This window comes from Nicotiana sylvestris, chromosome 8 (assembly GCF_000393655.2).
Source record: "Nicotiana sylvestris chromosome 8, ASM39365v2, whole genome shotgun sequence".
Lineage (NCBI taxonomy): Eukaryota > Viridiplantae > Streptophyta > Magnoliopsida > Solanales > Solanaceae > Nicotiana > Nicotiana sylvestris.
The window spans coordinates 38231771-38257031 of NC_091064.1; the positions used below are offsets into that span (position 1 = coordinate 38231771).

General features: G+C 35.0%; 2 protein-coding genes and 1 non-coding gene across 3 annotated transcripts; all 3 read right to left on the reverse strand.

Annotated features, from left to right (window-relative positions):
* Window positions 1-733: 733 nt before the first annotated feature.
* Window positions 734-819, reverse strand: TRNAY-GUA (transfer RNA tyrosine (anticodon GUA)). Its single transcript is given in 2 exon segments — window positions 734-769; window positions 783-819. It is a non-coding gene; the product is annotated as a tRNA-Tyr (tRNA).
* Window positions 820-4308: 3489 nt separating this feature from the next.
* On the reverse strand, window positions 4309-5391 carry LOC138874925 (uncharacterized mitochondrial protein AtMg00810-like). Its single transcript, XM_070153724.1, has 2 exons — window positions 5136-5391; window positions 4309-4880 (listed from the first exon to the last, which is right to left on the reverse strand). Exons 1-2 carry the CDS (start codon window positions 5389-5391, stop codon window positions 4309-4311), a joined length of 828 nt encoding a protein of 275 aa, XP_070009825.1.
* Window positions 5392-12148: 6757 nt separating this feature from the next.
* LOC104231967 (bifunctional L-3-cyanoalanine synthase/cysteine synthase 1, mitochondrial) lies at window positions 12149-18077 on the reverse strand. Its single transcript, XM_009785056.2, has 10 exons — window positions 17827-18077; window positions 15234-15343; window positions 15077-15134; window positions 14140-14403; window positions 13574-13711; window positions 13431-13482; window positions 13158-13237; window positions 12819-12878; window positions 12477-12557; window positions 12149-12366 (listed from the first exon to the last, which is right to left on the reverse strand). The coding sequence occupies exons 1-10, from the start codon at window positions 17989-17991 to the stop codon at window positions 12268-12270; spliced, it is 1107 nt and encodes a 368-aa protein (XP_009783358.1). The 5' UTR covers window positions 17992-18077; the 3' UTR covers window positions 12149-12267.
* Between the last annotated feature and the right edge of the window lie 7184 nt (window positions 18078-25261).

Below are 25261 nucleotides of genomic sequence, written 5' to 3' on the forward strand. Positions count from 1 at the left end.
AACTTTATAGGTGACCTAATTGTGTGAAAAAATATATCGTCAGTGTAGAGAACTTAAACTCGTCTAAACAATGCAAATGAGTAGGAGCAGTATTATGACAGCTTCTGATTCTCAATCAAGCACTTGAACCTGGAAAATGCCAATCTCAGATGAAGGTAGGAGTGGCAAACGAGCGGGTCGGGTCGGGTGGGATATGAGCGGGTTAAAAATAGGTAATACAAAGACAGATAAATTATCCGACACAACCCATATTCAATGCGTATAAAAAATGGGTTAACTGACGGATAATATGGATATATCTATTATCCATGGCTTCTTGAATATGATGATCACTTTTGGGATAATTTAAACTCATTAGTTATCCACTGGTTATCCATTTTTTAAGTGGATAATATGGTTCTTATCCATTTTTTAATGGATAATATGGATGGATAATTGTTTTCTTTTAGACATTTTACCACCAGTAGACGAAGGCATTAATAATGGTAGACATTAAGAGCAGTGATTAACATCTGTTAATCTTCCAAATCATACTATCATACAAGTAGAAATAAAACTATTACAAATTGGTGTTAATAAATCACACTAAATGTTGCATTTCACCAAGTAACTGAAGTTAAGGAAAAGAAACATGTAGACTTTCTGCCCAAACTGCGTCAAAGCGAAGCATTAAGAAGTATTCTGATGATGAATGAAAAAAGCAAACAAACACAGAAAAAAATGAAAAAGGAAATCCGACCTACCGGATTCGAACCAGTGACCTAAGGATTTCAGCAGTACCACTACAGTCCTCCGCTCTACCAACTGAGCTAAGGTCGGTCTTGTGAGAAGCACTAATACCACAATTAAATATATAATATTTTCTTCCCAACGGTGCATCCATATTCGTATTAGTATTAAGAATGAAGATTTAGAGAATATTAAGCAAACTATCACTTAATCACGGTTGCTCACCTTATTCTTTATTTATTTGATACACCATCAAACTCGTTGATAGATACAATTCTTCCACCCTTAGTCAGAGATTTTAGGTTCGAGCTTTGAAATGATAAAAAAATCCTGGTAGGGAGCTCTTTCTCCTTTAATGGGCCTTATGCTGCACGAATTTGAATTAGTTAGGATTCCAAAGCAGATACCAAACAACGGATTAAAAATAATAATTTCCTTGGAGTTGTCCCCCACCCTCCCCCTCTCCCTAATGTTTTGGCATATAGGTCGGGAGTTCAAGCCGTCTTTTGACCCATTTGTAGTCTATTACAGTCTGCTTATGAAACTTTAACTTATTTAAGAGCACATAACATGATAATAAATCAAAGCCAACTTCCAGACAATAATGAGAAGTAATTTTGAGCCTCGGCGAATATGTTGAAATGGAGCTCGGTATATATGTGTAATGTGTATGAGGAAGAGGAAAGGGGGTTTGATCCTGAAATACCATTTGAATGCCAGCAGATTTTGCACATATGATGTCCGCCTATTGTCGCAATTCAGCTTCTAAGTAATTTGGATTTGGAACTGTAGTTGATTTAAGGCTTCACTTCAAATCTCAAATTAATATTTACTTTTATTATTTTTAGTGCGTACATACAACATTTTAAAAGAATTTTATTTTATACAAATAGAATGAACTTATTTGAGGGGCGACCCTTCCATAAAGCAAGTAAATCAACTGTTTTAGGCCCCATATTTGTGGGGGGGCCATTTTTGTTACACCTAATAGGCTATGTATAATTTTAAAAAAAAGGTTCTGTAAAGTGAAAAAGTTTGATTTCTTTCTTTAACAAATATAGAGAAGAAGGATTTGCAACTGCTATGATTTCTGCCAAGAAAATTGCATTTAAAATGAATATCAAACTCGAATTTCGTAAGAAACGTATGATATATAGGAAGTAACAATTTGATGAGAATGTTGATACTAAAATCTCAAAATCTTTCGAAGAGTCCTTTGGAGTTGATTACTTCATACATAGTAGACAATGCTATTTTTTTCACTTCAAAATAGAATTGAACAAATATGAAGCATATGTAATATTTTCGGTTTTCTATTTAGCGATAAAAATTAAGATCACTAGATGATGAAAATTTGAAAAAATATTGCATTAATGTTGAATGTTCCTTAAAGAATAATAATTAATTCGATATTGATGGTTTAGACTTATTTTCGGAATTAAAAATATTAAGAAAAATAGTACAATTAGAATATAGCAGTTTAATTGATATACTCGGTCAAAAAAAATTGATTCTTTTTTCAATGCCTATATTACTTATGGAATAATGTTAATAACTTTTGTTTCCATCGTTTTAGCAGAAAGAAATTTTTAAAATTCAAATTGATAAAATCTCACCTAAGATCAACGATGTCTCATTAAAGGTTTAATGGATTAGCTATATTGTCAATTAAGAAAGACTTATTAGGAGCTACTGATTATTAGAAAATTATAAATAACTTTGTATCTAAGAAACGTTAGAAAAATAGATTTCAAATAAATAAATAATTTTTTTCTTAAAACAAAAAGTTAAGGCCCCTCGTAAAGTTTGGCTTTAGGCCACAAAACTCGTCGGGTCACCCCTGACTTATTTGGAAGCGCTGCAGATTTTAGTTAGGAATTTTTACCCATTATAGCAAAGGTTAACACCTTATTTATTTTAAATAAATACCATTTAAAAAAATTATATTCTATAGATATCTTTTAATGTTTATAGCAAAATATCTAATTTTGGTTACCTCCTATCCTTAAGCCACTAAATACGCTATTCAGTTACACTATTTTCTTTCTCTATCTACTTTGATACATGCCATTCTCTTCCCCCATTCCCTGAACACATGATGCTCAAGACTTTGAGTGCTTCCAAGCAATAGCGTTGCTGATCAGGCGACAGAACCACTCTTTTCGGAACCGAATCGTCGGAGAAATCAAAAGGCTTAGTGGCCGACGACGACAGGAGTTTACCGGCAGTATCCATCGCCGATCTCCGCCTTCGATTCTGAATGAAAAGTCCGCTACCTTTGGCTCCGGATTCGCCTTTTTTTTTTGCTTTGTCTTCTTCTATTTGGGAATTTAGAGTTCTTTTCGACAGAATCAAACCAACTTCATCAATCCAGAGCAATTCCACGTGACATCAGGCCAGAACTTTATCTTTCGCAATGATGAAGAAAATTTTTGTTAATATATTTCAATGTAATTTCAACGTATTATACTGTATTTCATGTATTTCATTGTCTTTTTTTCCATTGTAATTCAATGTATCTCGCTGTATTCCATGTATTTCATTGTATTCTCTGTCTTTTTTTTCATTGTATTTCAATATATCCCGTTGTATTTTATGTATTTCATTGTATTCACTGTCTCGCTATATGCCATGAATGTATTCATATATTTTTTTAATTAATATAATTTATGTATTCAGATGTATTATATAATTTCTCTGAAGATTGCTATGTTTTTGGGATATTTTTCGGTTGAGAATCTTTTTTATAACTGAAAATATAATTTTTGTGTGTTATAATTGAGTTTGTTGAGTTATATTAGGAGTCTATTATGTTAATTGATTTACTTTCCGTTTAAAAATAGTGTAATCCCATGTTTCACGCCGTGAATATAGTCGAATACAATAATCTGTCCAGCTGTAATCCCATGTTTCACGCGATGAATACAGTTGAATACACTCGAATACAACAACTGATTAGCTTGACTTCCCTGATTCACGCCTATTTTTGCTATTGTATTCATGAATACAGTAGTTTAAATACATCTAATACATCTTATAACAACAGAAAACGTATCTACAATCCGTTGAAATAATATTATACTCGATGATGACAATATAATTACAATGAGGTAATTATAGTAATACATACAAAGGACCAATCTAATTTCCTTGAAGATAAGTGCAACAGATAACTACAAAAGATATATACAAAATATTATGTTTAACACCCCCTCAAGCGATATGTTGGTAGGAATAACACAGAGCTTGTCACGGAGAAGCATTAACCTTGGAGAGAGAAGAGGTTTTGGTTAATAAATCAGCAAGTTGATCAGCCGTATTTACATATTGAACTTGCAATGCACCCGAAGCCACCTTCTCGCGAACAAAATAAATATCGATTTCTATGTGCTTGGTACGAGCATGCTGAACTAGATTATGAGATAAATAAATGCTACTAATATTGTCACAGTAAATAGTAGCTGGTGATGAAAGAGAGATGTGAAGATCTCGAAGGAGAGAATACAACCAGGTAATTTCAGCAGCAGCATGAGCAACATAGCGATATTCAGCCTCGACACTTGAGCAAGAAACAACACTTTACTTCTTAGAAGACCAAGAAATGAGGTTTGCTCCAAGAAAGAGACAATATGCGGAGGTAGAGCGGCGCGTCGTAGGACAACCAGCCCAATCCGCATCACTGTAACAAGTAAGTTGATCCATAGAACCACCACGAATGAACAAGCCATGAGATAGTGAGCCATTCAAATAATGCAATATGCGTTTAACAACTGTATAGTGAACTTCTAACGGAGTGTGCATGAACTGGGACACTTGATTGACTATAAATGCAATATCTGGACGAGTAAAAGTGAGATATTGAAGTCCACCTACAAGACTCCTATATAGAGTGGGATTAGAAAATGGAGGAGAGTCAGATGTGTGCAACAGTGTTTTAGAAGAAAGGGGAGTAGAGACAGATTTTGAAAATAAAAGATTTGCACGACGAAGAAGATCTTGAATATACTTGAACTGATAGAGAAAATAATTAATCAATCCTAAATCATTCATAGCAAATTCAGACTTAATGGATTGAATTAAAGAACGAAGTAAAGAAGAAGAGGAAGCAGTGAGAAGAATGTCATCTACGTATAAAAGCAAAATAGCAATTTCTGTTTTAGATTTATAAACAAAAAAAGAACAGTTAGACATACTATTTTTAAAACCAATTCGGAGCAAAAAATGTGGCAAAACGATGGAACCATGCTCTAGGAGCTTGCTTTAAGCCATAAAGAGCTTTGTTCAGCCGACAAACATGATGAGGAAAGTTTGGGTGAACAAGACCAGTAGGTTGTTTCATATACACTAGTTCGTTAAGACTGCCATGCAAGAAGGATTTTTAACATCTAGTTGATGAACTAGCCAACCTTTGGAGGCAGCTAGAGCAATAACAGTACGAATGGTGACAGGTTTCACCATAGGACTAAAAGTTTGATCATAGTCTAGTCCATATTGTTGAGAGTATCCTTGCGCCACCAAACGAGCTTTAAAGTATTCAATTGAACCATCTGAACGTTGTTTTACTTTATATACCCAATGACAACCAATAATATTAGCATTAGGAGGAGGTAAAACTAACTGCCAAGTGTTGTTGGCCATGAGTGCATTATATTCTTCTGTCATTGCCTTTCTCCAATTAGGATCCTTATTAGCTTCCTTGAATGAGGTAGGCTCGGATGGAACAGATATGACATGTCAGTTAGATGTATTGTGGGATAACAGTGAGGGAAGAACTCGAGGCTTAAGGTTTCCAGTTTGAGAACGAGTAACCATATTATGAAGTCTAGAAGGAGTAGGAGTTGTGTGAGGTGAGTGACTTAATGTAGGATAATTAATTAAAAAGGGAGAAGGATGAGATTGAATAGCTTGCGGTCGAGTCTTTAGAGGAGTAAAAGAAGATAACAAATGAGAAGATGGTGGAGAAATATTATGAGAAAAATATAGGGGAATAACCAACTGGAATCTCATGAAGATAAAGAGAAAGAATAGTCCCAAAATTATTTGAATTAGAAGTTACGAGTCTAGAAGATGTAGAAGGATGTAATTGCTGGACTCTAGGATTGATACGTGAGCACAAATAATATCTACTTGGAGATAGACCTGAGGAAGTTAAAGGTGATACTGAAAACATTATTCAAGGGAGAGAAGCATGAAGTAGCTGGAGACAACCTAGAATCTAGCATGTTTGGAGTTCTCACGTGAAGGTGTTGGAGATACACAAGAATTCAACAGCTTTTGGACTTGGAGATTATTATCATCTAATGATTGAGAGGTCCTAGATGGATAAATATTAGGAGAAGATAAAGGAGTTGTTGCAGTACCAAACGGATAAGAAATAACAGGAGAAGTAGTTGGATTACGCAATAGATAATTATCTCTAGGATTTAACATTGAAGGAGTGGAAATAGGCAATGGATAAGAGTTGAAGTCTGTTGGAGATTTAAATAAAGATTTTGAAACACAAGGAGGAGAGGGTGATTGTAGAAGAGAGAGGTATGGAAAGGACTCCTCATTGAAGCGGCCATGCCTGGAAATATAAACTTTATTAGTTAATGGATCAAGACACCGAAATCCCTTATAATTTAACGGATAACTAAGAAAAACACAATGCTTAGACCGAGGACTTAATTTGTGACTTAATTTGTTACGTGAATAATCACTAAGATTAGGATAACATGAGCATCCAAATACACGTAGATGATCATAGGTAGCAGATTTTCCAAAAAGGATTTCATAGGGAGTCTTGAATTGAAGTTTGGGAGATAGAAGAATATTCAAGAGATGAATAGTAGTGTGGAGATCTTCGACCCAAAATTTAGAAGGAAGAGAGGCCTGAAAAAGGAGAGTAAGAATCATATTTGCAATAGTGCGATGCATCCGTTCAGCTTTGCCATTCTGCTGATGAGTATATGGGCATGATATGCATAAAGATATCCCATTTTCATTAAGAAAGTCACGGAAAATACCAAGTTTAATATATTCTGCACCTCCATCACATTGCAAAGCTTTTATCTTTGTGGAAAATTGAGTTGAGACATAAGAATAAAATGATTTAAATTTTAAAAAAGCTTCGGACTTCCGTTTTAAAGGAAATACCCATGAGAATTTTGAAAAATCACCAAGAAAGAGAATATAATAACGAAAACCTGTAAAAGATGGTACAAGAGAAGTCCATATATTACTATGTATCAACTCAAATGGAGAAATAGTGAATGACTTAGAATCCATAAAAGGTAATTTATCAAGTTGACAAGCACTACATAAGAAATCTAATTGTTTAAAAGAAGTACAAGAAACTTTATTTTCTCTAACTAATCTAGCAAGAATGGCAAAACTTGGATGGCCTAGTAGTTGATGCCAAAGATTCGGAGAGCGTCGCATTGCTGCAAAAGCTTGATAAACTGCACGATCCCTGGAAGAAATGGAATAAAGAGGACCTTGGCTATTGCACGTAGAAGAATTTGTTTCGTCTTGAAGTCCTTAACAGAGAAACCAAAACCATCAAACTCAATGGAGTAGTTATTATCTAAATTGAATTTACAAACACTAAGCAAATTACTTGAGAGATCAGGAACAATAAGAACATTTTAAAGATAAAAGGTATTAGAAGAAGTAGAGATAGTACCATGACCAGTGTAGGAAATGGGAAGTTGAGTACCATTGCCTACAACAACTCGATCGCTACCATTGTAAAGAAGAACTAAGGATACATTACCAGGATTAGGGGTCATATGAAAAGATGCCCTAGTATCAACGAACCATTGTGCATCACCAGACATTCCACAAGAATGAGTTGAAGCTGATTGGAGGTCAAAAATAAATGCTTTGGAACTAAGAGATGGACAATCACGAGCAGTATGATTATGCTGAAAACAAAGTTGACACTGAACAGGAACATGCATCGGGGAAGAAGGGAAAAAAGAATAAGGAGCATGCTCGAGAATAGATGCAGAGCGAGGGTGAGGGCGTGGAGAGAAGTTTTGAGACGGGAAAGAAAAATTCTTGTTAAACCCAGGACCGTTACGGCCTCTACCACGACCATTATTAGAGTTTCGATCTCCATAATGGTTCTTACCATGACCACGACCATGAGAAGTATAATGTTGCTTTGCAACAAGAGCAGTAGCAGAAGAGTCTGCATTTGAGATTGAGAAATTAGTTAATTGAGCCTCATGCAGAAAGAGCAGAGAATGTGTCTCCGTAAAAGAAGGAAGTGGTATTCTAGTAAGTGCTAACAGATATATAATCAGGAAGAAGGCCAGATAAGATTTGAAGAACAAGATTAGTTTCGGAGATTGGATTTCCAATGGAGTTTAGAGAATCTGCAATAGTTTTAAGTTGGAAATTGAACTTTAAGTTGAAGAGTTCGAGAACTAACTTGATCATGAAACAAGCGCTCAATTTATAGCCAAGCTTCTCTAGAAGTAAGAGAGCAATTGGGACGAAGAATAACTTGAAGAATTTCTCGAGAGATAGTTGCTTAAATCCAAGATAAGACTATAAAATCAAGTTGAATCCAATGTTAAAAGGCAGGATTGACAATAAAAGTACCATCTTCTTTGATAATGGTAGAGGATGGACAAGGAAAGCTTCCATTAATGAAGCCATAAACACCATGGCCCTTGAAAACTGGTAAAAAGAGTTCCCTCTATAATAAATAGTTGGTGAAGTCGAGTATCGTAGGTATTAAGTTTTTGATATTAGAGACTGAAACAACAATGTTGGGCGAGGGAGACAAAGAACAGTCAGTAGAGACTGGTGACGAAGTTGTGGAAACTGATGAAGCAGAAGAAGACATGAATCTGATTAGGGAAGATAATGTTGGAGGAAAGAAGAAGCCTAACAGCTTGTTTGGATGGTTGTTACCTGTTGTATCGTATCGTATTGTTACTTTAAATATAATGTTTATTTTAATTGTTACTTAAATTTTATTGTATCGTATCGTTAAATCTGTCGTTACGTAACGATGAAATGTGCCACTTTATGTAACGACCGATTTGATGTGGTCGCGTCATTTCCTTGTATTTTTCCCTCAATCACCTTTCATTATTATTAAATAATTTTATTTTATCATTTACCCTACCTTTTTATATACCGTCTCATAATTTTTGTTTATAATATTGCAAGTTTATTCATCATATTACTGGTGTGTGATACCATAAAACGACAGCAAAACGATACAATCCATCTAAACATTGTATTCATCAAATAATACAGTACAGTACAATACAATACGATACGATATATTATGAAACGATATGTAACAATCATCCAAACAAGTTGTAAGCGTCTGATACCATGAAACAATATTATACTCGATGATGACAATATAATTACAATGAGGTATTTATAGTAATACATACAAAGGACCAATCTAATATCCTTGAAGATAAGTGCAATAGATAACTACAAAAGATATATACAGAATATTATGTTTAACATCCGTAATATAGCAAATGGTATCTATAGATAACTAATTGCCACTAAAAAATTATGCTTTATGAAAATTTCTCTTTTAGTTACTAAAGAGTGTCTTTACAACTAAGTGTAGACCAAATACATTATTTACTTGCAGTTGAGCTGTTAACACAGGCCAGTATAGCTTACATGCTACCATGACACAACACCAATATGAGCACAACCAAGATTCACAAAAAAATTAATTCCCATTATCACTTGTTTTTCGAGGCGGATCAAAAATTTGAACTTTATGAGTTCAAATTTGAAATTCTACCATATCGTGTCTAATTTACTCGGTTCAAACTCTATCTTTTATACTCATTCCATTTCAAATTAGATGAGCTACTTTCTTTTTTAGTCTATTTCAAAATAAATGACACATTTCTAAATTTGGAAATAATTCAACTTGAAACTCTTCATTTTACCCATTTTACCTTTAATAAGAAACTTTTATAACCACACAAAAGCCGTCAAAATGGGCTTAGCCCATGAGGCCAGCCCAACCCAGCCCGCTAGTTAGGTAGGGTTGGGCTAGAATTTTTTTAGCCCATTTAAAACTGAGGCTTATAACCCCGACCCAAGTCAGTCCGCTGGCCCTTGAGGCTTGACCGAGGCTGGGCCTGGGCCGACCCGTGGGCTAAAAATTAACAAATTAATTAACTATTAACTATTAAATATTGAAAAAAGTAAAAACTAAAAAAAACTATTAACTATAATCCCTATTACCCAACCCTAGATTGCTCATTTATCCTTCCATATCAGCTAGAATTTACATTTTCGACATGCATGTAATATGACAAAATTAGATTTTCTTTTGCTTAATTAATAACGAACTCGAAAAGTTTTAGCAATAATAATCAATTTTCAAAAGAAAATATTACTTTAAGTGGCCAATGATCAGTTTGGATTACTTTAATATACTATTAATATTTAAACTGCTCTTTAGTATAGAAGAAGATTATTTTTGAAAAGGGAAAATTTCACGTAAGAACAACTGAACTCCCTCCTTTTTAATTTTATAGCCCATATTTTAATTTACAACCAACTAGCCCAAAAATAATAGGCTAAGATTCAACATCCAATTCCAATAGATTCTAGAAATTACTGTTTAATTTTTAAAAAAGATTGCTCAAGCTTTTAAGTTAATTTTTGATTCAGTAACTGTGACTCAAATATTAGTTTAACAAACCAAATCTATTTGGATGGTGAAAATTAAGTTTTTAACAAGATTAAACATGTGAGTTTAAATTTCGAATTTGATTTTGTGAGAAATTTGAAGTGAGTGTTATTTAGACTTGTTAGAAATAGTATAAGGAGGTTGTATATAAAATTTGAAGTCACTTAATGGAGATTTGGACCGGTTTTGAACAAGAATTGCAACTAAAAATCATGGAAGAAGTTCGTCTACGGACGCTTGTATAAAGGTATATAAAAGTGTATAATAGTGTATAAGATGTGTTTATACACTCATATACACTATTATACAAGATTATACATAATTATACAAAAAACTGACTTCGTCTTCTTCCTTGCGTCTTTTCTAAAATTTAACTCAAATCTTGCTCAAATCTACTCCAAATTACTTCAAATTTAAATTTTGAATCTTTTTTGATATTTTCAATCAATTGGAACAACACTCAATCCAAACAACTAACAAACTCAAAAAATCTTATTTTCGAAAGCAAAGCTTTGAATGGCCTTCAATGGTGGACTTCTACTTTTCAATTTTCTTACATTGCAACTAGATGACACAAGGTAACAAGCATCAATGGCGGACGACCCTTTGAAGCATATGTAGAAGATGTAAGAAGAAGAGAGAGTGAAAGCAATGGTTGTGAGAATACATATTTAACTCCATAGCTTTTAGAAGCAATGACTGTAAGAACACAAGTTTTGAATTTGCTAGTGCTTTCAAAATATGTACAATATGAGCTAGGTTGGGTAAAACTTAAAAACATGAGCCATTTTTTGTTATGGTGTGAAGTCATGTGTATTTTCTTGTAATTCTTTCTTTTGAAAACACCAAAAAAAAAAATTGACCACTAGCAAATTTCAGGAAATTTAAAAATTTTATGGTCTATAATGATGAAATCAGCAAATGATATTAATCCTAACTTAAAAAACCTCAGTATTTAAACTTATTGAAGCAATCCCTGAATATGAGAAAAATGAAAGAAATTATCTAAACAAACAGAAGTTATTTACATGATTAATCGATTATGTCACGAAAAAATATTTACGGATTTAAAGAAATTCTTTTTTCTTAAAAAAAATTGAAGGGCCGGCCCGCCCTAGCTCGTGGCCTTCTTAGGGCTGGGTTGGGCTGGCCATTTTAAGGCCCATTCATGTGGCGGCCCGGCCCGTCCTAGCCCTCCAAATTTAAAAGCCCGCGAGGCTTGGGCTGACCCGTTTTGACAGCTCTAGTCATGGCCCCACAAAGCGTTTACCCCTTAATGTTTTAAGATCACAAGTTTCAGAAGTCTTTTTTTTTCCTTAAAGACCATATCGAATCAAACTAGCTCGTCTAAATTGAAACAGAGGGATTACTTATTTAATTGAATTTTCAGCACATATACACGAGAAGAACCCGTAGCTTCTTCGTTGGCTCCGCCCCTGCGTTGTTTCAGTGAATGCTCACAGACCAGAAAACTGACGATAATCGTGGGTTGAAATTGTGCAAGAAGAGGAGAGCGGCGAGAGTGGGAGATGAGAGAGACGACTAATTTTGACTCCAGAGCAAAAAAGTATTAAATGAGTCTGAAAACCCTTTTATGAAGTTTTAATCCTACACCCTGAAGTTTCTAAAATTCTAAAAAGGGCGTCGACCTACTTTATTCCCGCCATTAGCAATTTCACGCGCCAAAAAAAGTACACATACTACCATGTCCATGGCACAACACCATTATGAGCAAAAACAAGATTCAGAAAAAAATTGAATTTCCATTATGCAGAAACATTATTTCAGTAAATATTTCCAGGTTAATACATATATTTCCTTGTACCAGTTTGACTACTAGTATATATCATTGTAAAAGGACATTAATCAACTGGAACAGGTTGCATGTTCTCTGCCTCTTTCCTAAGCTCTTGATACAAGACAGATGACAAGTACCTCTCTCCAAAACTTGGATGTATAGTCTGAAATTCCAAACCAAGAAATTCAAGACAATCAGTTAACATATGAAAATTGAGAGAAAGAAAAAAAGAACATTGAGTAAAGTGGATCAAAGTAGCTTATATAATCATACCACAATGAGTTTGCCTCTGTTTTCTGGTTTGTTGGCGAGTCTAAGCGCTGCTACTGTATTAGCTCCTGATGATATTCCAACCTATCCGACAAAGGTTCATTTTCTATAACATAAAGCAATCATAACAGACTTGTACTACTCATACTACAACAACAACTACTACAACTATTATTACGCCTCAATCCCAAGTAAGTTGGTGTCAGATATATGAATCGTCACTGACCATGTCGCTCCATATAAGCTCATCTACTTGTACTATTCATATGATGCCATTTAATACGGAAAAAAGATCCATCACATTTCATAAAAAATAAGAGAGTGATATAGCAGAAACTAATTTACCATTAGCCCTTCCTTTAATGCCAATTCCCTAGCCATATTTACTGCTTCTTCACTTGAAACCTGCAATACACCAAACATAGTTCATGTATCAATTACTAAAATGACTATTTATAGTCAGAAGCGGACTCACGATTTAAACTTGATTCATTGTACTTCTAATTATGGGTTTAGAATTTAATATTTGTTGAAAGTTTTGTTATCTTTCACATATATATCTATGTTCCGACCAGAAAATATTGGATTCAGTTGAACCGATATCTATCTGGATGTAGTTCCATTTAAGCAAAACTCTGAACCGCTATCCGCTATGCATGGAATGAAATTAAGAACTCAACATACCATTAGAACTTCTTCCATTACATCCATGTCTAGGATATCTGGCTTAAATCCAACCCCATTACCAGTTATGTGATGAGGACCTGTATAGAAAGTTATAGAACATTTAGAAATCTTTCTACAACAAATACTACTCATATGCCACAGCAAATGAAAAAAGTTATATAAAAGAAAGGGGCAGAATTTGTTTCTGAAATGTTATTTGCAACCACTTTCTTGTTATACTCCCCTCTTGAGTATGCTGAATAGCAAAAGATAGAAAGTCAAGTAAATTACCTGGTTTTCCACCATTCAATACATTGCTTTCTGTTGGCTCAATTCCATATATCTAGCAAGACAGGAGAATATATAAGTATGATGGTACACTACTGATTAAGCTCATAGGAGCATTCACAAATAAAAAGATGATATATATTTACTTTGACATTAGGATTTTTGGATTTCAGATACTGTCCAACACCAGAAACAGTGCCTCCACTTCCTATTCCCATGACAAAAATATCAACATTACCCTGAGTATCTTCCCATATTTCGGGGCCAGTTGTCTCAAAATGAACCTGTGTACAATGTCAATGTTGAAATGGCCTATATTAGTACAATGTCTCTAAAGTTTCGTTAACGTCAAGACATATATAAGATGATTTGCTAACGACAAGCTATGATTGACACCAAAGTATAACAGAAGGTAAAGGCAGCTTGGTGCACTAAGCTCCCGCTATGTGCGGGGTTCGGGGAAGGGCCGGACAACAAAGGTGTATTGTACACAGCCTTATCTTGCATTTTTGCAAGAAGTTGTTTCCACAACTTGAACCCGTGACCTCCTGGTCATATGGCAGCAGCTTTACTAGCTACGCCAAGGCTTCCTTTCATGTATAACAGAAGGTAGAAATAAGACATTTCATATCGTAAAGGTGGCATTTTTGAACATTTCCTTTAACAGAAAATTTAAAAAGCAGATTTGAGAGCAAGTAAAATGGAGAGGTACTTGGGTATTAGCAGGATTGGAGAATTGTTGAAGCATAAAAGCATTAGGTGTAGATTCCAAAAGATCATAAGCCTTCTTAACAGTTCCTCCCATTCCTTTAGTTGGATCTGTGATTACTAAATCAGCTCCAAATGCTCTCATACAGACCCTTCTCTCCAAACTTGTGTAGGAGGGCATTGTTAAAACCATTTTATAGCCTTTCATGGCCGCCATAAACGCCATACTTATTCCCATATTTCCTGATGTTGGCTCAATTAGTGTTGTCTGCATATTATACATAAAATGGATAAGAAGCAAAATCTATGCAAACAACAACATCAAGTTAAACAGAATGATTGACAAACTAATGTATAAGCGGAAGTTCTTGTTTTCTTCTACTTTTGGTCCATATTATCTGCCTTTTAAGATTTATGTATACATCAAGTTACGCTGAACGATTGACCAACTAATGTATATGCGGAAGTTCTTGTTTTCTACTACTTTCGGTCCATATTATCTACCATTCAAGATTTCTGTATACCCATTTAAAGAAAGCCATTTAATTAATAGTCTTAATCAATGAGTTTGTCTAAAATACCGATGGTGTTTGAACAAAAGTAATAAATGCTTCTTGTTCAAATATTTTGGAACCAATTCAGTTCGAAAGAAATGACTAATATTTGGGACTAGAGAAGTACTTAACACTCTCTTTACTTTAGAAATTCCCAAAATATTTGATACATGCTACATTTTCAAATACTTAACTAAACTTTTCAAGATTTAAAATTTTGATGTGAGATTCCCTCTAAACTAACTTTTTAACTATTACATGTATTTTGGTGGACTAATCATTAATATAATATACCAGTCAAACTAACATCCTGAACTTCGTAGGCAAAAATGAATGAAGTAATTTTGAGAAGAAAAAAGGAAAAAAAGAAGAAGCATGTTTACTTACTTTCCCAGGTGAGATTAAGCCTTTCTTTTCTGCATCATTAATCATAGCAAATGCCGGTCTGGTCAAAATGGAAAAAGAATTTTAATATCAAAATAAGAAAATATAGAAATGAAAGAGGGCTTTTAGTTGTCTGAAAGTCACAAGCCCAAAAATTTACCGGTCCTTAATGCTAGAAGTAGGCTGCATCATCTCTTGTTTAACAGCAATATAAGCACCACATCCTTCACTCACTTTGTTAAGATAAACTAATGGTGTTTTCCCAATGAGCTGAATTGCAAAATATATTACAAATCCATCACATAAGCTTATCATGAAAAGAAAACAGTTCCATCACATAAACAAATGATGTCCTCACTTTCTATTTAATTGTGGGTGGAACTGCATCGTCCATAGGGGTTCAATTAAATTCGTTTCATCAGAAATTTATACGCTAAAGTTGGAGCCTGGGAGCAGTATGACCTATAGGTCACGGGTTCGAGCTGTAGAATCAGCCACTGATACTTGCATCAGGTAGACTGCGTATATTACACTCCCTTGGAGTGCCACCTTTCCCCCGACCCTGCGTAGACCCACGAATGATATTGCATGTTTAAGACCATTAATTTCAAAAAATTTATAGTTACACAAGTTATACTCTTGTCATATCAATTGATATAAACATTCTTTCTTTTTAAGTCAGTCCAAAAAGAATCACATCTTTCTATATTTAGAAATAATTTAATACTAAAATACCAATACAATCATTTTATTATGATGTAGTTACAAAAGTACCCTTTTTGACCCGAAATATGTAACCGGATGCAGCTCTCACTCTCCCTTGTTAATAGTAGGAAAGTGATGAAAACAACTTAGCTTAAAAACTAAAATACAAAATTGCCAAAACTGACCTACTGACAAAAATTGACAAAGAGGAAAGGAACAATTAATAAAAGAGAAAAATATTAAAGGAAACAGAAAAATCACGTAAAATTCAGAATGAGAACATTGGAAGATAGATGCAAAGTTCCGACAAAGCGCGCCGAACAAACACAACCACCTAATTCATTTGTTTTCTGTAATATTTTATTAGAATTATTATTTATTGGTCATCTGAAAAAGAATAAATTAACTGCTAAAACATACGTATAAAATTACATCAAAATATAAAGTTTTTTTTTTTCAAATTATTCCTGCAATTTACCTAAATTCATAAATAGCTCATCTGTCCAAGGTCGAGTCATTCATAGCCGTGGATTCTACGGGATCACATTATTCATAACATAATAATTTCAAACAAAAATAGAGTGCGAGAAAAAGAGGAGAAAAGAGAATTGGCTTCCTCCCCTTTGTTTCAATAGCAAGTAAAGTGAATTGACTATACTTTCACCACAAAAAATTATGGTAGGATCAAGGATGGATAGGCTCTTAATAAGAGGTTCCAATTCGAGTATTTAGAATTATTTGATAGGAGGTATTTTTTCTTAATATATTTTACGCAATATAAATTAAATTAATTAGGGCTCCAATATAATTATCGAACAATACGTTTGTGAAAGCCAAAAAAAAAAAATTGACAATACTTTCATAAATTTTAAAAACAGGAAAAGCGGTGGTGTCATCATTTGGGCGAGAGATCCAAGAGAAGGAACACCACATGCTCACAAGGACACAAAATGTGAGAAAATTTTATTTTGTGCCAAATATTTTTTTTCTCTCACGGTTTTGTGGATCCAAATTTTTATAGATCCAAAACTGTAAGATTAGGGTCTATAAATTTATGAAAGAAAAAAAATCTCACATAACTAATGTCAATTGCACGAGACACACAATAAAACTTCTCCAAAACATGGGAGAGTGGTGTCATCATTTGGGTGATTTTTCAACTGTAACTTTATCCCTCTCATTTTATATGGGAGAGTGTGTATGACTGAACATATTATTTAATTAAAAACAAATAATATTTTTAACATAAATTTAGTTCAAATTTAAAAAAAATAGATAATTAAAATTGTGTTGAAAAATAATTTTTGAAAATAAAGTTGTATTTGGACATACATTTTACTTGAAATCTAAAAAAATTCTCAAATTTAAAAATGATCAAATTCCAAACAACAATAACAATCCAATAAAATTCACAAGTGCGATCTGGGAAGGGTAGATTGTACGCAAACCTTATTTCTACCCGAATAGATAGAGAAACTATTTTCAAGAGACACTAAGCTCAAAAATGACCAAGTTGGATGAACAAACATTATCTTCAAAATTTTTTTTTAAAAAAACCAAATTTTATGTCTAAACCGGAGCTTAAACAAACTTGTAAATTATCAAAATAATCTAACGACTAAAATTAAATCGGTTAGGTAAGAGTTACGTACCCATTCGCAATTTTTCATAGAAATAATGAATGATACTTCTCAATTTCACTTTGTTTGTTATAATTTAACTCACTACGAAATTTCAGAAAGAATAATATTTTTTAAAAAATTGTGATCTAAAATATGTCTAGTACGACTATAATAGCTTTATGGTACGAAAATAATATACTATCACATTCTTTTTAAACTGGACTAACAAAAGAATATTGTCAAATAAAATGATACTGGACTAACAACAACAACAAATCCAATGGAGTCGTACTAGTAGGGTTACGGGAGGGTATTTCCGATAGGCTCTCGGCTCAGGAAGATAAAATGATGCGGGAAGAGTACATAAAATTGAACAAAAACCAGAAAGAAGAACAAATAATAATTCAAGAAATTTGCAATACTAACTTGAGAAACTTCACTTTTGATATTGGTTCCAGGAAGGTGCCTGGGCAGATCTCTGAGTCTCTGAACAAATGATGATTGAGAATCTGTTGCTAAGGCCTCTGTTGAAAATAATCTGTTGTTAGCTTTCATTACATCAATAGATCTTCTCTTGAGGAAGCACGCCATTGATGAAATTCTCAATACTTGGAAACTGTGCACTTAATACAAACAAAGTCTGTCAACAACTTTGTCTATGCACCTCAAAATTTGAAAGATGGGACACCCTTTTATAGTGGACAGATGGACTCTCCTTGGACTTCTTTTGTTTTTCTTTTCTTTCTTTTTTCTATTTTTAGTAAAAATATTTATAATACTTCATAAAATCAGACTCAGAATTTTTACTTGTTTAGTTATTAGTTTTTACATTGTTAATTTTAATATATGAAATGAATTTTTAAGCTAAATTACAACGTTTAAATCAAAGTCATTAAACTTAATGGAATCGTATCTTAGTCTCTAGCTCTACCATGCTTAAATTTCATTTTCATGATGAAATTCGACTGTCCCTTTTTTAGTGATGAAAAAAATTAACATTTCTTAAATTTCACTTTTCATTATGAAGTTTGACGGAAAGTACATTAAGAACTTTATTGTTTTGAATAGAGTTAATACCCTAAATCCTCCTAAACTATCATATTTTTGTCAAATTTTTTAAATTATTCGGTGTTCCCAAAACACCCTGAACTATATTGACACATTTGGATTTAACACATTAAATTAAATATTACTTTGGCGAAAACTCCTAAAATTAATCAATCATCCGAGAGTAATACATCATGAATAAACATAAGATAATATAGTTAGACAAACGAACCTTTAAAAGTCCAGCATGAGATTTTAATATATAGGGGGATATAGTTCAGGGGGATTTTGGAGATACCAAATAGTTTAAGTAGGTAACTGACAAAAAAGTAATAATTCAGGCAGGTTTTAGGCTAAGTTAAATAGCCACGTGTAGTGCTACGTGTCACGTTTTTAAATAATTAGGAGCGTGTACTACACGCACCTCTAAGAATGCAATGAGGGCTTTTTAATATGAAGGAAAATATAGTTCAGATGGGTTTTGGGGACACCGAATAGTTTAAGTAAGAAACTGACAAAAATATGATAATTTACGGGGATTTTAGGGTATTAACTCTTTTGAATAGAATTAATATCCTAAAACCTGCCTAAACTATACAACCTTTGTCAGTTATCTACCTAAACTGCCGTCTGTCCCCGAAAACCCCTTGAACTATATCCCCCTTCAGAATAAAACTCTCTTATCGCATTCTAACTAGTGCGTATAATATATGCTCCAAATTATTTTTAAAATATGCCATGTCGCAATCTACATGGATATAAACAGACTTAATTAGAATTTTATTTGGGTCAACAGTAAAAATAAAAAAGGGGCTGGGTTAAAAATAGTGAAAAAAACTTATTTTCTCTTTGTTCTCATCGGAGTATGGCTACACCTTCTCTCAGTAGCGATTTTCTCCATTAATCTTGGTTCTAACCTCAATTGCTCTGTCTATTCTTGCTATTATTCGAAAGCGGTATAGAAGATTAGGGAGCTTTGTCTTTCAGATGAAAAAGATAAAAGGGGAGAATTTCAAATTGATTCAGATGAAGAAATGGAGAAGAAAAGGAAAAAAATGGAGAAGGAAGGTTAAAAAATGAGGAAGGTGAAATATAAAGAGAAAGAGGAGAAAATAAAAAAGAAATATAAATTTTAAAAAAAAATGGCTAATTAGTTGTTAGACACTGTTAGGTTGCCATTTTAATGGATTTTTTCGACATTCACACGCTCTTTAGCGATTTATTACACATATTATACCATATAAGCAACAAGGGGGTTTAACTATGAAGGGGAATATAGTTCAGGGGGTTTTCAGGAACAAGTTATAGTTTAGGTCGGTAACTAACAAAGGTTGTATAATTTAGGAGGGTTTTAGAGTATTAACTCTTGTGAATATGTTATTGTATTCTTGTAACTATAAATATGTGTCAACAAAAATAATAACAACAATATCTGTGATGACCCAAAAAGAACTGTGATGACCCAAAAAATCATCACTTATTTTAGAAATGAATTATGCGTTCCGAGGTCTTAGAAACCTCTTTCAGCATTACTTCGATTTGCGTGCGCAATCCGGTCGCGTAGCCGAATAGACATTATGTGAAAATTTGTGAAAAAATGATGAATTTTGATAGTAAAATAAATTAATTTGACTTCGGGCAACATTTTGGGTAAACGGATTCGGATCAGTGATTTAACGGTTCCGGAGGGTTCGTAGGAAAATATGGGACTTGGGCATATGCCCGGAATCGAATTCCAAGGTCCCAAGCCCGAGAAATGAATTTTTGAAAGAAATTATTTTGTTGAATTAATTATGAGTTTTTGAAAGAGAAATGTGTTTGAAACCATGGGTATCGGGCCCGTATTTTTGTTCCGGAGCCCGGTACAGGTCTTATATATGATTTGAGTCGAGTCTGTAAAAATTGGTAAGAAACGGATTTGAAATGATGTGAATCGGACCTTATTTGAGAAATTTGGCAAGTTTGAAGTTCTTAAGAAATTTCATGATTTTGATGCTAAATTCATAGTTGTTGATTTTATTTTAGCGATTTGAATGCACGATCAAGTTCGTATGATGTTTTTAGGTTGATGTGCATGGTTGGTTTGGAGCCCCGAGGGCTCAAGTGAGTTTTGGATAGGCCACAGAGTGGAATTTTGACTTAGGATGTTGCAGATTTTGAACTGATGTATTGCAGGCCTACAGGCTTCGCATTTGCGAAGGCTATGTCGCAAATGTGAACTAGCCCAGGCCAGCATTGCCTCGCAAATGCGAGGTCCCCATCGCAAATGCGATTCCCCCCAGCTACTGCCTTAGTCGCAAATGCCACTCTTGTATCGCAAATGCGATTTCGCATTTGCGAGAGGTCTATCGCAAATGCGAAGAAGACCGGAAAATCTACTTGGTCGCAAATGCGACATTTTGTTTGCAAATGCGAACATAGCAGAGGTCGGGGTTTGCAATTGCGAACCCTGGTCACAATTCTCATATCTGCAACCTGCAAATTTTATACTTAGCCGAAAAGTTTTCATTTTTCACACTTTTTCAAAACCAAAACACTTTTAGGCGATTTTTCAAAAACAAGTCTTCTTCTAAATCAATTGTAAGTCAATTTTAACTCGTTTTCTTCAATCATTAACATCTTTTCACATGATTTCAACTCAAAATCAATGATTTTTATGGGGAAAATTGGGTGTTTTAGGTAGAACCTAGGTTTTTAAAAAAATGGGGATTTGGACCTTGATTTGAGGTCCAATGTCAAAACAAATTATATATTTGGGTTCGTGGGGGAATGAGTAATCGGGTTTTGGTTCGAACCTCGGGTTTTGACGATGTGGGCCCGGGGGGCGATTTTTGACTTTTTTGGGTAAAACTTTGGAAAACTCATTTTCATGCATTGGAGTTGATTCATTTAGCGTTTATTGATGTAATTAAGTAACTTGTGGCTAGATACGAGCAAATTAGTGGTGGAATCACGATTTTACATGTTATTTTGATGATGTGATCACACGAGTAGGTCCATATGATATTTTTGAGTTAGTATGCACACTTGGTTTGGAGTTCCGAGGGCTCGGGTGAGTTTCAGGTAGGTTCCGGGATGTCTTAGGCTTAAAACCAGAAGTTGCAGGTCTCTGAACCCACCAGTGCAGTCCACAAGAAAATGTGTACGACCGCGAAAGGGGCCAGTACGGTCCGCGGTCGACCTTATGCGGTGCACGGTGGAGGGCTGTGCGGCCGCAGTCGACTTTGTGTGGTCCGTACAAGGGCAGTGGACTACAGTATCCTCAGGAAGGACTGTGCGGCCGCGGTCCATTTTTTGCGGTCCGCACAGGGGGTCTGAGAGGGGTATAAATAGACGGAATTTTCAGTTATTTTTCATTTTTCAAAACCCCAAAAACATAAAAGGCAATTTTTCAAACAACCTTTCTTCTCCAAAACGTTGGTAAGTGATTTCTAACTCATTTTCTTCACTCCTTAACATCTTTTAACATGATTTCAACTCAAAATCAATGATTTTCATGGGGGAAGTTGGGTGTTTTGGGTAGGACCTAGGTTTTTCAAAAGTTGAGGATTTGGACCTCGATTTGAGGTCCGATTTCAAAATAAATCATATATTTGGGTTTGTGGGGGAATGGGTAATCGGGTTTTGGTTCGAACCTCGGGTTTTGACCATGTGGGCCCGGCGTCGATTTTTGACATTTTGGGTAAAACTTTAGAAAACTCATTTTCATGCATTCAAATTGATTCATTTAGTGTTTATTGATGTAATTAAGTAACTTGTGACTAAATACGAGTGAATTGGTGGTGGAATCAAGGGGTAAAGCTATAATTGAATCGTGATTGTGTTCGTGGCATCGAGGTAAGTGTTTGGTCTAACCTTAGCTTGAGGGATTAGGAGTTGAGTCTTAATTGCTATGTGGTAATTGTTGAGTACGACGTATAGGCATGGTGACAAGTATCTATACGTTGGTGTCTAGCATACCCGTGAGTCTTTATATTGTGATTATCATGACTCCGTTGTATCTTTCATGCCTTAGTGATGGTTTCTAATTGTTGTAAAGTTTGTGGAAAGAATTGTGACCTATGAACATTGAGGAGCGTTGGCTCAAGTTGTATAATGAATTGTAAATGTATAAGTGACAATTGAACTTTTAGAGCATTAGCTCGAGTTGTGAAATGAGTTGTGAAGGTATAAGTGATAATTGAACTTCTAGAGCATTGGCTCGAGTTGTGAAGTGAATTGTGAAGTAAAAGTGATAAAGAGAAGAGATCATTATGTTGTCACCCTTGCTGGCTGTTGTTGATTTATTTGTTATCTCCCTTGCCGGGATGTAGATGTTATTGATGTTATTCCTTTGCCGGGATTTAATTGTTGACTTGTTGCTCCCTTGCCAGGATTCTATTGCAAATTTCCTTTATTTTCTTGCCCTATTATTTGTGATTATTGTTTGGGTGAGGAAGAGAGTTAAAGCACGAAGGGTGATGTCGTGCATTGTTTGTATTATTGTGAGGAAAGAGGGTAAAGCACGAAGGGTGATGCCGTTCCGCACGATGTACCATTCTGTGCCTATTATATTGATTTCATGGTGAGGAAAGAGTGTAAATCACGAAGGGTGATGACGTGCCGCATGATGTACCATTCCATGCCTATTGTATTGATTCTTATGATGAGGACGAGAGTAAAAGCACGAAGGGTGGTACCGCGCACTTGTCCTTGATTTCCCTTATTCTTGCTGATAATTGAGTTATGTTGTCCTTTACATTTATTTACTAATTTTCTGTTGTTATTTGATTTTATTTCGAGGTTATACATTCCCTTACCCTATTTGCCTTGTGATTGTTGTTTGGGTGAGGAAGAGCGTAAAATACGAAGGGTGATGTTGTGTATTGTTTTGGTAAGAGAGTAAAAGCACGAAGGGTGATGCCGTGCATTTGTCTTTGATCTCCTAATTTTTATTGATAACTGTGTTATGGTTTCTCTACACTAAATTGTTGGTTTCCTGTTGATACTTGTTGTACCCCGCAACATGATTTTCCCTTACTATTTTCAATTAAACTGTGGTGATCCTCATATTTATTTGTTGCTCTTCTAATACTATTCGATGTTTCCCCACATCATGTTTTCCCCCTCCTATACTTGACTTATATGACTATTTCTTTCTGTACTTATTTTCTGCTGTATATAGTTAAATTGCACAGGTTTATTTGGTAGTCTGATCCTAGCCTCGTTACTACTTCACCGAGGTTAGGCTAGGCACTTACCAGCACATGGGGTCGGTTGTGCTGATACTACACTCTGCACTCTTTTGTGCAGACCCCAGTGTTGTGGACTTCAGACTGCAGTGAGATTGCTGATTCTTGATCATCAGACGACCCGAGGTAGTCCTACAGGCGTCTGCAGGCCTTGACATCTCCTTCTATCTACTATTCCTGTTTTTTCATGCATTTCTAGAGACAGTGTTGTATTTATTTCTTTCAGACCCTTTACTTGTAGTATTCTGAGACCGTATGTGAAACTGTGACACCAGTTCTGGGTAGTCGAGGCTCAAACCATTGTATTGGATTCCTGTTCAGCTAGCTTATTGATTTTTCTTCCGCATATGTTAGATTCCGCTGTTTTAATATTATTACTTCGCAATTGTTAATTAATATAAAATGGGTGAAAAAGGTATTGTTCAGACAATTGGCTTGCCTAGCTCACACTAGTAGGCGCCATCACGACTCCCGAGGGTGGAAAATCTGGGTCGTGACAAGTTGGTATCAGAGCTCTAGGTTACCTGGGTCTCACAGTCCACAGACAAGCTTAGTAGAGTCTGAAGGATCGGTACGAAGACGTCTGTATTTATCCCCAGAGGGTACATAGTTAGGAACAACTTCACATTTATTATTTCCTGTCGTGCGATTTTGTTCTCTCAGTGCTAAATTGAAACCCCTACTCTTGTCCTTTCGCGAATGGCGAGGTCACGTACCGCTTCTTCAGTTGAACAACAACACATATCGGTTATAGATCAGATAAGTCTTCGGAAGCTTTGTGAAGGTTGGATAGGTTTCACCAAGCTCTTCACTACTTTCAGCGGTGCATCTATTGAGGATCCCCAAGACTATCTAGATAGCTGTTATGAGGTTCTCAGGAACATGGGGATAGTTGAGACCAATGGGGTTGATTTTGCTACTTTTCGCTTGTTTGGATCCGCCAAGACCTATTGGAGAGATTATTGATTGGCTATACCAGTTAGGTCATCAACTTTGACTTGAGAACGGTTCACACAACTATTTCAGGAGAAGTTTCTCCCCATCACTCAGAGAGAGGTCTATCGGAGGCAGTTTGAACATCTCTAGCAGGGTTCTATGACTATTACTCAGTACGAAATCATATTCATCGACTTGGCTCGTCATGCTCTTATCATACTTTCCACCATGAGAGAGAGTAGGGAGGTTCATTGAGGGACTCGTCCAACCCGCTCAGTTAACTAGAGGTGGAAGTAGAGGTACTAGAGGTGGAGGTATAAATATTAGAGGTGGACGTAGAGATGCTAGAGGTAGAGGTAAAGGTATTAGAGGTGGAGGTGGAGGTACTTTTTTGGTTTGTGGTAGAGAAGCTTCGGTTTTATTTTGCGCCATATCTGATCATGCCTAGTGATTCTTTGAGTGATCCTATTTATGTGTCTATGCTGGTGGGTGATTCTATTGTGGTAGATCGAGTCCATCGTTCATGTATAGTTGTGATTGAAGTCTTGAGACTCGTGTAGATTTGCTTCTTTTGGACATGATCGATTTTGATGTCATATTAGGGATGGATTAATTATCACCTTACCATGCCATCTTGGACTGTCATG